Source organism: Dendrobium catenatum, unplaced genomic scaffold (genome assembly GCF_001605985.2).
Source record: "Dendrobium catenatum unplaced genomic scaffold, ASM160598v2 fragScaff_scaffold_1470, whole genome shotgun sequence".
Lineage (NCBI taxonomy): Eukaryota > Viridiplantae > Streptophyta > Magnoliopsida > Asparagales > Orchidaceae > Dendrobium > Dendrobium catenatum.
In genome coordinates, this window is record NW_021319932.1 from 1,373,765 (window position 1) to 1,386,604 (window position 12,840).

General features: G+C 36.7%; 1 protein-coding gene across 1 annotated transcript in view; it reads left to right on the top strand.

Moving 5' to 3' along the window:
* Positions 1–6,970: 6,970 nt before the first annotated feature.
* LOC110110464 (THO complex subunit 2) overlaps positions 6,971–12,840 on the top strand; it is a 67,611-nt gene continuing 61,741 nt past the window's right edge. The window contains exons 1-2 of the mRNA XM_028700204.1: positions 6,971–7,290; positions 7,396–7,518. Coding sequence (XP_028556037.1) covers positions 7,156–7,290; positions 7,396–7,518 — 258 coding nt within the window. The 5' untranslated portion in view covers positions 6,971–7,155. The remainder of the gene's footprint in view (positions 7,291–7,395; positions 7,519–12,840) is intronic.

The following is a 12,840-nucleotide window of genomic DNA, read 5'->3' on the forward strand; positions in this document are numbered from 1 at the left end:
AGGACCTAAACGAAAAACTTTCCAGAATCGGAAGGAGATGGGAAATAACCGCAAAAGAAAAATCACAATGAAAGAACATATGAGAACTATTTTCCTCTTCAAGCTAGCAAAAAGAACAAGTAGAATGATTGATAATATTTTTCTTGGCTAGAATACCATCCATCTTTAACCCATCCCGAACCAAAAGCCAGATACACGAAGAATATCTAAGGGCAACTCTCTTATGCCAAATAAATCTAAACCGATCAACTTTTTGCAACCCATCAAAGAAGTTGAGTCTAAAAGTTTTAAAGCAAGGTTTAGTATTATCCCTCGAATCTAAAGTAGCAAAAGAAGAGTCCAAAATAGGGATAGCTAAAATGAGTTGCCAAATCAACAAGGGAAAGAAACCCGATAAGCACCAGCTCCTCGCAACCACATAATCACAAATAAACACATATTGATCAGAAAGGGGAGAAAAAAACTCAGCAAGTGTCTTCCCATCCACCCAAGTGTCCCAAAACATAAATAAATTACTACTCTCAGCAATCACATTAACTTTAAAATTATCCTTGATCTTGGCCGCAACACAATGAATGAACTTCCAAAATTTAGAAGAAGTGGAAGGAATTGGCTTCCGGGGGGAAGTATATTTGAGATTAAACTAGTCAAATACAAAAGAGTTGGTATTATATATCCTCCAAATAAAGGAGCAGTCAAACACGTGTGAAAGAGAATGAATATTCGGGATCCCAAGTCCCCCAAAACAAGTTGGTAAGCAAGTATTATGCCAATCTACTAGATGTAGCTTCTTACCCTCAATAGAGCCATGATAAAGAAATCTCAAGCACAATTTATCAATGAATTTACAATAAGATTTAGGTATAATCGCTCCCCTTATCCATCAGCTAAAGTATTAGCAATAGTAAACCACAAGAATTGGATACGACATGCAAAAGAGAAAAAATTGATTTTCCAAACAGTAAGTAGAATAGAAATTCTACTCAGTAGTTGTTGGAAGTGAGAGGAATTAAGTTTTTTGGTGGATATGGACAATCCCAAATATTTGAAGGAGTGTTCAGTGGGGGAAAAACCAAGAGTATTGATGATATATTTTGTAGCCGAGGTGTTCTTAGAGAATAAAATGGAGCACTTGGCATTGTTAATATGAAGGCCTGACACATTAGCAAAATTGTTTAAAATCTTGGTCAGCTCAAGGGCATTGGCAATGTAGGAAATCCCAAAAACCAGCACATAATCATCAGCATACAGAAGATGATTGAGGGAGCTCTAACTATAAGGAAATCCCAAAAAAGAACTGGCATCCAAAGAGCAAGAAAAAGCATCCATGACAACTGCAAATAAAAGAGGGGAAAGGGGACAACCTTGTCTCAAGCCAGTAATGGATGTGAAAAAACCCTCAAGAGCGTCGTTAATGCAAACATAAAATGGGACATCATAAACACAACTCCTAATTTAAGAGATAAACTTTTTCGAAAAACCCTTCACCTGCAATCTGGAAATCCCAAGACACATAGTCAAAAGCTTTACGAATATCCAATATAGCACAAAAAAAAAAGGAAGAAGACCCATTAAAGTCGTTTAAAATTTCATTGGCCAAAAGTATGTTGTCTAAAGAAATTCTCTTTGAAATGAACCTGGCTTAAATTTTGTGAATAATGTGAGGCATAATGCTTCTTAAATGATTAGCAAGGATCTTTACAATAATCTTATAAATGACATTACAAAGAGAAATGGGTCGATAGTTAGAAATATTAGAAGCATGCTGGTGCTTAGGGATAAGGGTAATAGCAGTTCCTTTTGCGCATCTAGGAAGATGACCAGTATATAAGAAATTTTTAACAACATTGGTCACATAAAGACCAATAATGTCCCAAGACCCCTTGTAAAACTCAAAGTGTAGCCGTCAGGCCCCATAGAAGAAGAGGAAGGTCTAGCAAAAACCACCTCTTTAATCTCTTGGTTAGTGACATGATCCACCAAAGAATCAACAAGGTGAGGTGGATTTGTATCACCACAAGTGAAATTAGACTTAGTAGAACCACAATGCTCAGGAGGATTTTAAAGCTTTTTAAAATGCTCAATAATAGCTTTGGCAATCTCAGGAGGAGAAGAAAAGTGCCCCTCATCAGTACTGATTTCTTTAATATGGGAAGAATTTGCTTTAGTCTTAATGCGAACATACAAAAAACCCAAGTCATCCTCACCATCTTGTAACCACTTTGCCCTTTGGATGATCCAGGAGCTCAACGCTCCATGAAGCAAGGAGATGTTAGCATTAATCTCTTTCAGAGAAGCATTAAGGTGAGTATCCAGAGGATTACATTAAATGAGGTCCAAACAAACCTTATGCTTGTGATTAAGATCCAAAAGCCTAGCTTTGATGAAATGATAATTAGCCCAATTCTTCTTTTTTAAATTAACTTTAAGAGCTCTAAGTTTATCATACAAATTAGAAATAGGACTTCCCTCATGATGAGTAGCAAAGGAAGAAATAAGAACTTCCCAATATCCAGTCATCCTAATTCAAAAGTTTTTGAATTGAAATATGTCAGCCAATATAGAAACATGACCCGATTTAAGTTGCAAGGAAGAATGGTCAGAACAGATGGGGGGAACCAACTTGTAATATGAAAAAGGGAAGCTATCAAGCCACTTTTGATTGACAAGCATCCTGCCAAGTTTTATGTGGATGGGGTCTTCCACACGCCCATTGAACCAAGTATTCTTCAAACCAGTTGAATTAAGATCAATAATGCCAGATTTAGACACCCACATATTAAGTTCACCTAATATGCTGAAATGCATCATAGCTCCATCCAATTTATCTTTAGGATCTCTGTAACTGTTGAAATCACCTATAATGATCCCAGGGGTGGAAATAGAGTCAGTCAAAACCGTAAGTTGTTGCCACAAAAGGGTCCTATCCCCAAGAGAATTAGCATCATACAAAACCGACAGAAGCATGGGGGGTAAAGCTCCAAAGAGGAGAGTCCAATGAATCAACTAGGAGTTAAATAAAATAGGCGTAAAAGAGATAGAAGAGTGATTCCACTTCAACCAGATCCTCCCAGAGGAAGAGGAACAAAAGTTGTTACAGCTATGTTCATTGGGGAAGACTTGATGAGTTTTGATGAACCAAGGGTCCAAGAGATAATGAGAAGAAACTTTAGCTTACAGGATACATAACATATCGAGGTCGTGAGAGGCAATCAAATTCTTATAGGCTATAACTTTTTTAGTTTTGTTAAAATGCTGAATGCTCCAGCAGCCAAGAGAGGGAAGGATCAATTAGACTTGGGGGGATGGTGTGCTTTCTTAGCACCTTTTAGCTTTGGTGGACTTGTCATGTTGAGATTTCTAAGATTGACCCATGTCTAGATTGTCGTCAGTTTGTGGCTGACCAGCAGAGCCGACAACTTGAAGACAGGAATCCAATTGGTCATCCAGCTGTAGGATAGAAAATTTGTTTGGAGAGGTTGTTACTGAAGCATTTTTACAACTCCTTTGAAAAGAGGAGATGAGGGCATTTTGCGGGGAAGTGGCAATGCTATTAATAGTGGATAGGGGAGGTTATATAGCCTGAAATTGTTCAGATGAAGAGGCTTCATCCAAGGATGAATTTAAGTTTGGTATAGAATCATCCTTGTGGGCTTCCAAAGCAGGATTCTCAGGGGGAGGGGGGAGATAGGGGAAGTTGGTTGAAGAGTTTGGCTTGTCGGGGGAATAGCCTGCTTAGGAATACATTGGACTGTGGTGATATCGGGTGTGAGAGAAGTGTTAGTGGTGTTTGTAGGGGGAAGGATAGTTGGGGCATATTTACTGGCGTTGGAAAGAATGACAGAAGAAGGAAGAAGAGCAGGGCCTTCAGAAAAACCGGGGCATGACGAGCATGACTATAGCTCCTCCCCCTATTTTGTGGTTGTGTTTGAGATTTGGGCTGTGGATTTTTACTTATGAATTAACCAAACAGATGATGTTTTAGGTTTATAGATTTTTCCACTAATGGAAATTGATGGATTAGCCAAACCATCAAAGAAAACTCTCTCTAATCTTATCTATCATTGGTGTTACTCCAATATTTTCACGTATAAGCTCATTTCACATTTTTCTCTCTACGACTAAAACCACTAATCCACCTGAGCATCCTCATATGTGCAAGTGCAACACTTAACTTAATTGTATGATTCTCTTTTAATAGTCAACATTTTGTATTATAAAGCATTGCAGGTCTAACCACCATCTTATAGAATTTTCACTTAAATTTGAGGGACACTTTTCTATTGGCAAAACTAAAGTGGGCAAAAATTTAGATGAAAATGATGACAAAATTTGCTAAACAATTTTCGATGGTACTTCTACTAGAAATTCCCCTACTTTTTTTTGACATAAATTCCACAAAAAAAATTGGTAGAAATGTCAAAATATTTATCAGGCCCTCTCATTCTTCCTCTCAGTTGCAATTCCATAGTTCTCAAGTTCGATTTAACCTCGCCAGAGTGCCATTGCGTGTTTTGGGCAATTTTTAGCAAGATTTTTTAGCTTATTATGTGGATATGAAGATTAATTAATTTAAGATCTAATCAGCAAGTTTATGCTTCTTAAGTGTAGTGTTTAATTTTTTTTTGAAAAAAAAGATTATTAGGCCAACATTTCAATTTATATTAAAAACATATTTTTGAGAAATCTTTAGAGTTTATGTTAGATTTGAGTTATAATTCGTTGGTGTAAATATATATTCATATTTTAGATCTAAGTGAATTTTCCTAATATCTCTGAAGTTACGCCCTAGGCTCATGATTTAGGGGAGAGATTCTCAGCTGGATCAAAGCAAAAATCAAACAATAATCTATGAATCCAAATAATAGAAGAAATATAGAAGGGGAGAGTTTTTGACATAGGCTCACAATATGCTTTGTTCTCTTGCTTGCCGTGCGTCTTGTTTCTGTGATTTTTATGGTGCTATGGACAATGATGAGGCTGCTTCATATTCGCTACCTCGTTAGCCTAGGCTTGCTGGCAACTTTGGTGGTTTTGTTCTTCTGTTTTGTGGTTTACTGTTTGGATTGTGGGTCGTATCTTGTCTTTTGTATGGTTATTCTCTGTTTGGTTTGTGGTTTGCTTCCTCCAATGGATGGTCAGTGCCTTTCTTTTGGGTGGTTGCAGGAAGCTCTGAGTCCGTCTGGTTTCTGTGTCTTATTCACTGGTTTTTCATTTTTTATGTTTACTGGTCTGTACCTGTCGATATTAGCTTTATATTATAGTTTTATATGCATTTAGGTCCTTTTTGTATTTTTCTTTTATGAAATGAAATTTGAATCTTTAAAAAAAAAAAAAAACACCATAGCTTGCATGTTAGTGATGCAAGCTAAGATGCAAACTCAAATACAAACAAAATTGTGGATATTTTGGCAACAATAAGAGATTTACTACTAGTAGCTAGGAGCAAGCGACTCAGGAGAGTGAAGTTAAGGATGAAGATTAATCTTTTTTTGTTAATTAATCATGTAAGTTATAAATTGTGAGGACAATTGAATAATCAATGTTGTAAAATTTGGAATGCTTAATTGCTTTCAAATGTAATACATACCGACAGATTACTAGCGTGAAACCCACGAAAAATTTCGACAAACAATACCATCATAATAATTGCGCAAAAATTTTTGACGAAGACTATTTTGTGTTAAATTTTGCCATGCCAGTCTTTTTAGCGAATAATTTGTCAGAAATTTGATGGAAAAATTTTTCGTTGAAAATCAAGTATCAATAAATGTTTCATAATTAGTTATTAGCGATCACAAAAAATATGTATGAAATTTTATTTATGACAGAAAAAATTCATCAAAAATAATTATTTTTCTTGTGCTCTATGAGACATTTATTATTAGCAAATTCACGGAATTATTGATGCCATTTAGCTCTCTTCACGAGGTTTATTCTAGAAATTTGAAATATACTAAACCACAAACTAACATCAAAATCATTGACTCTCTAGTCATCCATCATAATAAGAATGCTAACAGATAATTCATAAAAAGTTGTATTTTAATTAGTTGTAAAATTTATTTAAAATTTTATTAATTGGCTGAAAAATGTTTTTTAAATTTAAATTAAAATGTTAAAAAATACTATGTATTAGTGTTATTAATTTAAAATATTTTCTTAAAAACTTAATTTTTTTAATCAGCCCATAAAGTGCTTCCTCTCTTAAAAACTTAATAAAAATGGAACTAGGATAAGGTAAGGTCAACAAAGATGGCTATGATTATCGTCATCAGAGTAATCAACGATGATGTAAGGTGATTAGTTATTATCGATAGAGTGCAAGGACAAGTGACGAGCTCATGAACATTTGGGAGAGATGAGGGTGTAAGTGAGGATTAGAAAAGACGAGAATGTTTGAAGCGTAGGTAAGTGAGTGCTAACAAAGCACAAGTTTGTTGGAGATTGTGGGGACCAGGAGAGCAAAAAGCGCTTGCAAGCTCTAGGACGTCGAACTTTATGAGTGGTGAAAAGCTTGAAGACTTGGGTGAATGCGGAGATTTGAAATTTATCCTATTAAAATGAATTTAAAAATTATAAAAAATAAATTATTGCCTAATGAAGATATACAAAACCTCAAATGAAATACATTGTAATTGTTTAACACTGAATCAAATATTTAAGAATTTAAAATCAATACAATATACTCATAATACTCCATAAAAAAGCCCCTAAAAAAAAGAAAAGAATAAAACACATTCCATATGAAATGCAATGCGCCAATTTACTCCATAAAAACCAATAGAGTTTAATCTTGGAGACCCTTATTATTTCTGGCCCGGCGGCTGGGCCGGACCCGCTTGGGCATGGAAGTTTGCCACGGGCCGAGTCGGACAAAAGAAGCGCTGGCCCGATTTTGCCTGGCCCGAACTTGACCGACGCTAGGCATAGAAAAGACCTTCGATTTCCTACTTCCTGAATCCTGCTTCTACTTCATGCTTTTCTGGTGTAATTTCCAATAGAGGGGGCGAAGCTATCGCGCGAACTCGGGTACCTGTCAGGTTCTCCACACCCCTCGTCGTGGCTGAAGCCGCTCCACTCCGAACCCTAGGGTTCAATTTTTGCTTTTTGTGATCCCGCACTTTGTCGTCCTACCCTGCTCTCCCATCCGACATGACTTCCAAGTGCCCCGAGTTCAAATTCGTCACAGAAGGATGCCTCCAGGAATGGAAGGCCTCGAACAGCAATTTCAAGCTCCCGGAACCGGTCTCTATGATCAGGTTCCTCTACGAGCTCTGCTGGGCTATGGTGCGTGCTCCTACCTTTTAGGGTTTTGCCATGCCGTCCTAAGATTTTTCATCGTTCAATATGAGCTCTGTTTTGATGGCTGACTCTGTTGGGAGTGGAATGAAGATTCGCGGAGAATTACCCTTGCAAAAGTGTAAATTGGCGCTGGACTCGGCTACGTTCTCAGATGGAAAGAAGGAAGAGATAGGTTCCATGCTGGTTGATATCATTGCTCACTTGGGGCAAGATGTGAGTCACATTTTCTTTTTACTTCTTTACTTTTTTATTTTGTTCAGACCTAGGATTTTGTTGTTTTCTTGAATTTTATGGTATGGGAGCTTTGCGGTTTGCTGGATTGGAGTTTGAATCTATCGAGTCCTTCTGGATGAGTCTGGTTGTGTGCTTTTTTTATTTTTATTATATTTAATCAATTTCATAGATTTGAGTTGCATATTTATCAGGAGTTCGCAATTTACTGCGCTGAAAGAGAATTTAAGCAATGGTCTTCCACCGTTTTAATATGTTAACTGTACCTTAGAGTCCTTGGGTTGAGTTCTGAGATTTCCTGAATGATTAGATTCGTTTGAAACGCAAATTTTATTGTTATCTTGGATAGTTTAAGAAAACCACTAGAAAACGACATGCTGACATATTTAAGGAGGAGCATAATGTGCCATGTTCTTTCAATGCCTTAGTAGGACAAGCATAGAAGCGGTTACATATGGTTAATGTGCTGTATTCACTTTGGGTGCAAAGCCTCCTAAATAACTTAATCAAATTATTAGCCATTTCTCATACGACTTAAGAATATTTCTCTGTTTCTGAGCATAAATACTTGTGATATGCATACTTTGTTGGTTGAACCTTGGTACATCAAGCACTCATGAAATATGAGGGATAGGGGTGTAAGTGAGTCAGGCCGACTTATGAGCCAGCTCATGCTTGGCTTGATAAATGGATCGTGAGCCAGGCCTGATGAGCTAACGTGCCAAGCTTAAGCCAAGCCTGTGTTGACTCGTTAGCTTGCAAGCTGGGTTGTTTAAAAAATATTAATATAAAATGTACTTTAAATATATTAGCATTCAAGATTTTAAGTTTAACCTTGTAAAAATGTTTGAAATATATATCTCGCTATATTATATTAAGTGATTCTTTATTATTTTTCTTTTAGTTTTTCATTCATTTTATCATTATATATTATAATAATTGCTTGAATCATAATCATTTTCTCTCTTTCATAAGTTTGTGAGTCGGCTCAAACTTGTAGAATAAAGCTTGAGCTCGAACTCAATTAATTAATTAAGCTAAAGCTCAAGCCAGAGGTGACTCGAGCTTATCTCGACTCATTTACACCCCTTTTGAGGGATATCAAATTTCTTTTAACTTCTCAAAAAAGTAATTTTAAAATGCTATAGAAGAATAAATTTTTTCTAAGATTGAGAGAACATATACAAAATTTGTAGTATCAAACTCCTTTTCTTGAACTATGCTAACTTCAATGCCATGCTTTGTGTTGTTGGTATGCAGCATGCTTAGGTTCCTTTTATTATAGTTGTACAAAATTGAATTACACCGGCATTTGTTAAATATGCTATGCAAAATATGCCAATGATTTATGTATTGGCATTATGCCATTAAATGTCACACGATGGCATAATGAACCACACCACAATTAATTATTTTTTTGAATGGTCATTTAATTTATTATCACATATTCATAGGCCTAAGAAAGCGCCTACCGTGGTCTTTTGCATAAGTTTTTGATAATATATAGTTCAGAGAGGGCTTAAATTCAGAGCTGCTGTTCCATAATTCAAATCTATAGCTTTTTGGTTAAAATGGAGGCAACCTAGCCATTGCTCTTTGGACAACCTTTATAAATATGCAATTTTCAAACCTAAAGAATATTTGAATGATATCTTGCTATGGCTTATGATTCTTTTTCATTTTTTTAGAAGTGTGACTAATAGCATGACTTATTATGACATGAGTTTGGCTGCTATGTAGGTTTTCAAATGGGTGATTAACTTAGATGCTAAGCTATGCCTGAAAAATAAAGTGCACGGAATACTTTGTTGTGCAAAGGTATATTTGTTTTAATCACTAACAAATTGGGTTTTTTTATCATTTTTGGGGGTTGAGATGGAGGGGTAGGAGGGGTGAGTAGCATTTACTATTACAGTGTTCACAGGGTTTAATTGATGTAGAAGGAAGATGCAAAGGATGAATTGCTTAAAGGAATTTGCATGCTTAATATTTCGAGAACAATAATAAATAAAATTTATGCCAATTTAAATGTTAAGAAAAAACAATAAGACGATAAAACACGCTTAGGCTAAATCACATGCTTAGGAGTTAAGGTCGTAAAACAATCAATTAATCTAACATTGTGTAGGTGGTTGGGCTCCAACGAAAAATCCCTAAACTAACAATGAGTTTAGTCACTAAGAGATGCCCCTCACTCAACTCTTCCAACTTCTAGGCTTTAGCGGAGAGAATGACAAGAACCTTCATTAATCACTTATAAACCACAATTGAGTAGCGACTTAGAGATTAAAAGATTTGGAGGAGAGTTTACCCAAATAATCGGAAGATACGAAGTTCCGGTGGCTGTAGGGAGCCTTGGAAGGAAGTAGGTGGCATCCATGAACCTTCTTGAAGGCGTGGTCAACAATCTGAAACGTCCGGACAACGTTTGAAGACCTTTCAATTGACTGGATAGCAAGAAATAGGTGCAGATTTTCCCTGGACAACAAATTGTCCAACTGCACTGTTGGAAATAACTTGGACAGCTCCTATGTGGTCTTGGGTGCTTTGCACCCTAGCATATGGCCTTCCATGATATAGATCAGCAGGTTCCTTCTGCTGGAAACAAAAGTCTGGCAGCAATAATCTCAGGAGAGCATGGAGAAGTCGTGGGAAAATGCTTGGGAATGGTGGCTGGAGGTGGGATAGGCTTGGGAAGGGGAATTGGGAAGGATGTTGGGAGGATTCAATGGGTTAGGGAGAGAAGAAGGGGCGGCAGGTGTTGGAGAGAGGGAACAAAATTCTGAAACTCTCGTTCAGATTTTGTTTAAGAGAGCATTGAGGACTTTCAAGTTTGAAATTTGAATTTTAGGAGGATTAGGTGGGAAGTTGATAGAGGATCTTAATTAATTGTTTCCTGATTGGATACCAATTGATTAGAGTTGGAGGGAAACTTTAATTTGAAATTCAAATTAATTACAAATGGTGGCTTGATTGGGGTGGCAGCCAAGGGAGGTTTAATGGGGACTTAATGTGGGTCTAGGTGGCGAATTGGAGAGAGAAAGGGGCTAGAGAGGAGGCCGACCACATAGGATGAAGTTTGAGGTGTTTTCATTTAATGCGTGGGTCCGGGAAGGATTTAATTGAGGATTGCTATTAAATCTGAAATTGATTTCAGATTTTAATGGGATTATGAGGTTTCCTAACGTATGTTATTAATAGGGAGAGTTTTAGAATTCAAATTTGAATTTGAATCTAAGTGAATAACTTTCCGAATTAATGAGGACACAAATCAGGAAAGTAATTAAGGATGATTTTGAAATTTGAAATTCAAAATCATTGGGTGGTGGATTGATGGACGATAGCTTGTAGAGCTTGGGGAGGCCGGCGGTTGGGGGAGGGTTGATGGGCGGTGGCCGGCGACAAGGGGATATTGGGGAGGGGAAAACTAATGCCAAGAGAAATAAGAGAAAGACTTGGAAAATCAAGGAAACTACAAACCTCAAGTATCTCCTCCTCAAGAACTCACAAAGAGATCTTGGGAATCTCAGAACTCACAAAAAGATCATTCTCCTCTCATGAACTCACTAAGAGATCAAACAAGTAGAATAAACTTTCATTAACAAATCATCCTCCTTCAATACAAGAAAGCTAACCTATAAATAGGCCTCATGAAAAGAAAAATAGCAAAGACTAAAATGCCATTCGGGCTACAACACCACTTGATCACTCCTAAGGGTAAAATGAGAAAAACAGTAATATAACATAAACTAGTACATAAGATATCAAATAAAATAAAATAAACTTTAGATTATAGTCGTTGATCTTCTGATGTCCTCATCATTAATTTTAGAGCTGTTGTTCCATGATTAAAACCTATAGCTTTTGGGTTAAAATGGAGGCAACCTAACCATTGCTGTTTGTCCGACCTTTATAAATATGAAACTTTCAAACCTAAAGAGTATTTAAATGATATCTTGCTATGTCTTATGATTCTTTTTCATTTTTTTTAGAGGCGTGCCTAATAACATGACTTATTATGACATGATGATGTAGAACTACGTAGGGATGCAGTGATTTTGGAAGATTTTGCACAACTTTTGATTAGAAAATAACGAAGAAAACTACAAGCATTTAAAACAACGGAATAAAACGTAAGAGGTGTCATGCCCGCTTAGGCTAAATCACATAACCAAAGATTTGAAACTTCAAAATAAATTAGAAAATAACATCATGCCAGAATATGAGTTTCAACAAAAATCCCTAGTCTAACAATAAAAGCTAGAAACAAAGAGGTACACTCAAATCCTTATGTTTTACTAAGCTTAGCAGAAGTAGGTGGAAGCATCCTTCGTGACTACAATCAATTCACAATAAAGGTTAGGCTTAAGAAATACAAGAGGAGGAAGAGTAGAAAACATTCGTCAAGGATCGGCGGCGATCCTCCACTTGACGATCTCTAACTGCTCTTCAATAGCTTCCACTAAAGTATCCAAGATGCGTTCGATGTAATCTTCCACCGTATGATCGATCCTTGTGTTGACGTCGAAGAAGGTTGAACGGAGGATGTGCATGAAGCCTTGTTCGTCGTATTCAAGTCCGTAATCAGTGTTGGGATCAGCCATTCATAGATGCTTAACGACGATGTCTTTCCCAAGGATTGCTAGTGCTCTTGAAGGTTGTTGAAGAGAAAGAAGTCCCTCTTCAACTCGAAGTAAGAATGAGGCACGGAGGAATTTTCCTCCCAAAACCAGAAATAAATTTCAGAGCTTGAAATTAGAAGATGGGAAATCAGGAGGGAAATTTTAATTCATAAATTTCGGTGGAGAATTAATGAGAGAGAGAGATTGGAGAGAGAGAGAGGGGGCAGGTAGAGAGAGGGGGCCGGCGGCATCATGGGGATGGGGAGGGGATTTATTTCCCTAATCAAATATTTGGTTTTAGGAAATAAATTAGGAGCAAGGAGATTTAATAAAATTCGGCCAATGAGGAGTTGGGGAGATTTGGAAATCGTTCCAAGGGAGACTTTTGGAAACAAATCCTGAATCCTCCTAATAGGGGCTGGCGGCTATAGGAGAGAGGGAGGAGATTTGGGGGAATTAAAAGAAGCTTCTTAATTGAAATTCATGTGATAGAAAAGATTTAATTAAATCCTTTCTCATTTAAAATTCAAATATAAGCTAATTAAGGAGCATTCCAAAAATAGACTTAGTAAATTAAGAAGGATTTTGAATTTCAAATCAATTGAATTTGAAATTCAAATCCATCTAAATTTGACTCGATCTGAATTAGGAAATGAGGCTTGAAGGGGAAGAGGGGGGGGGG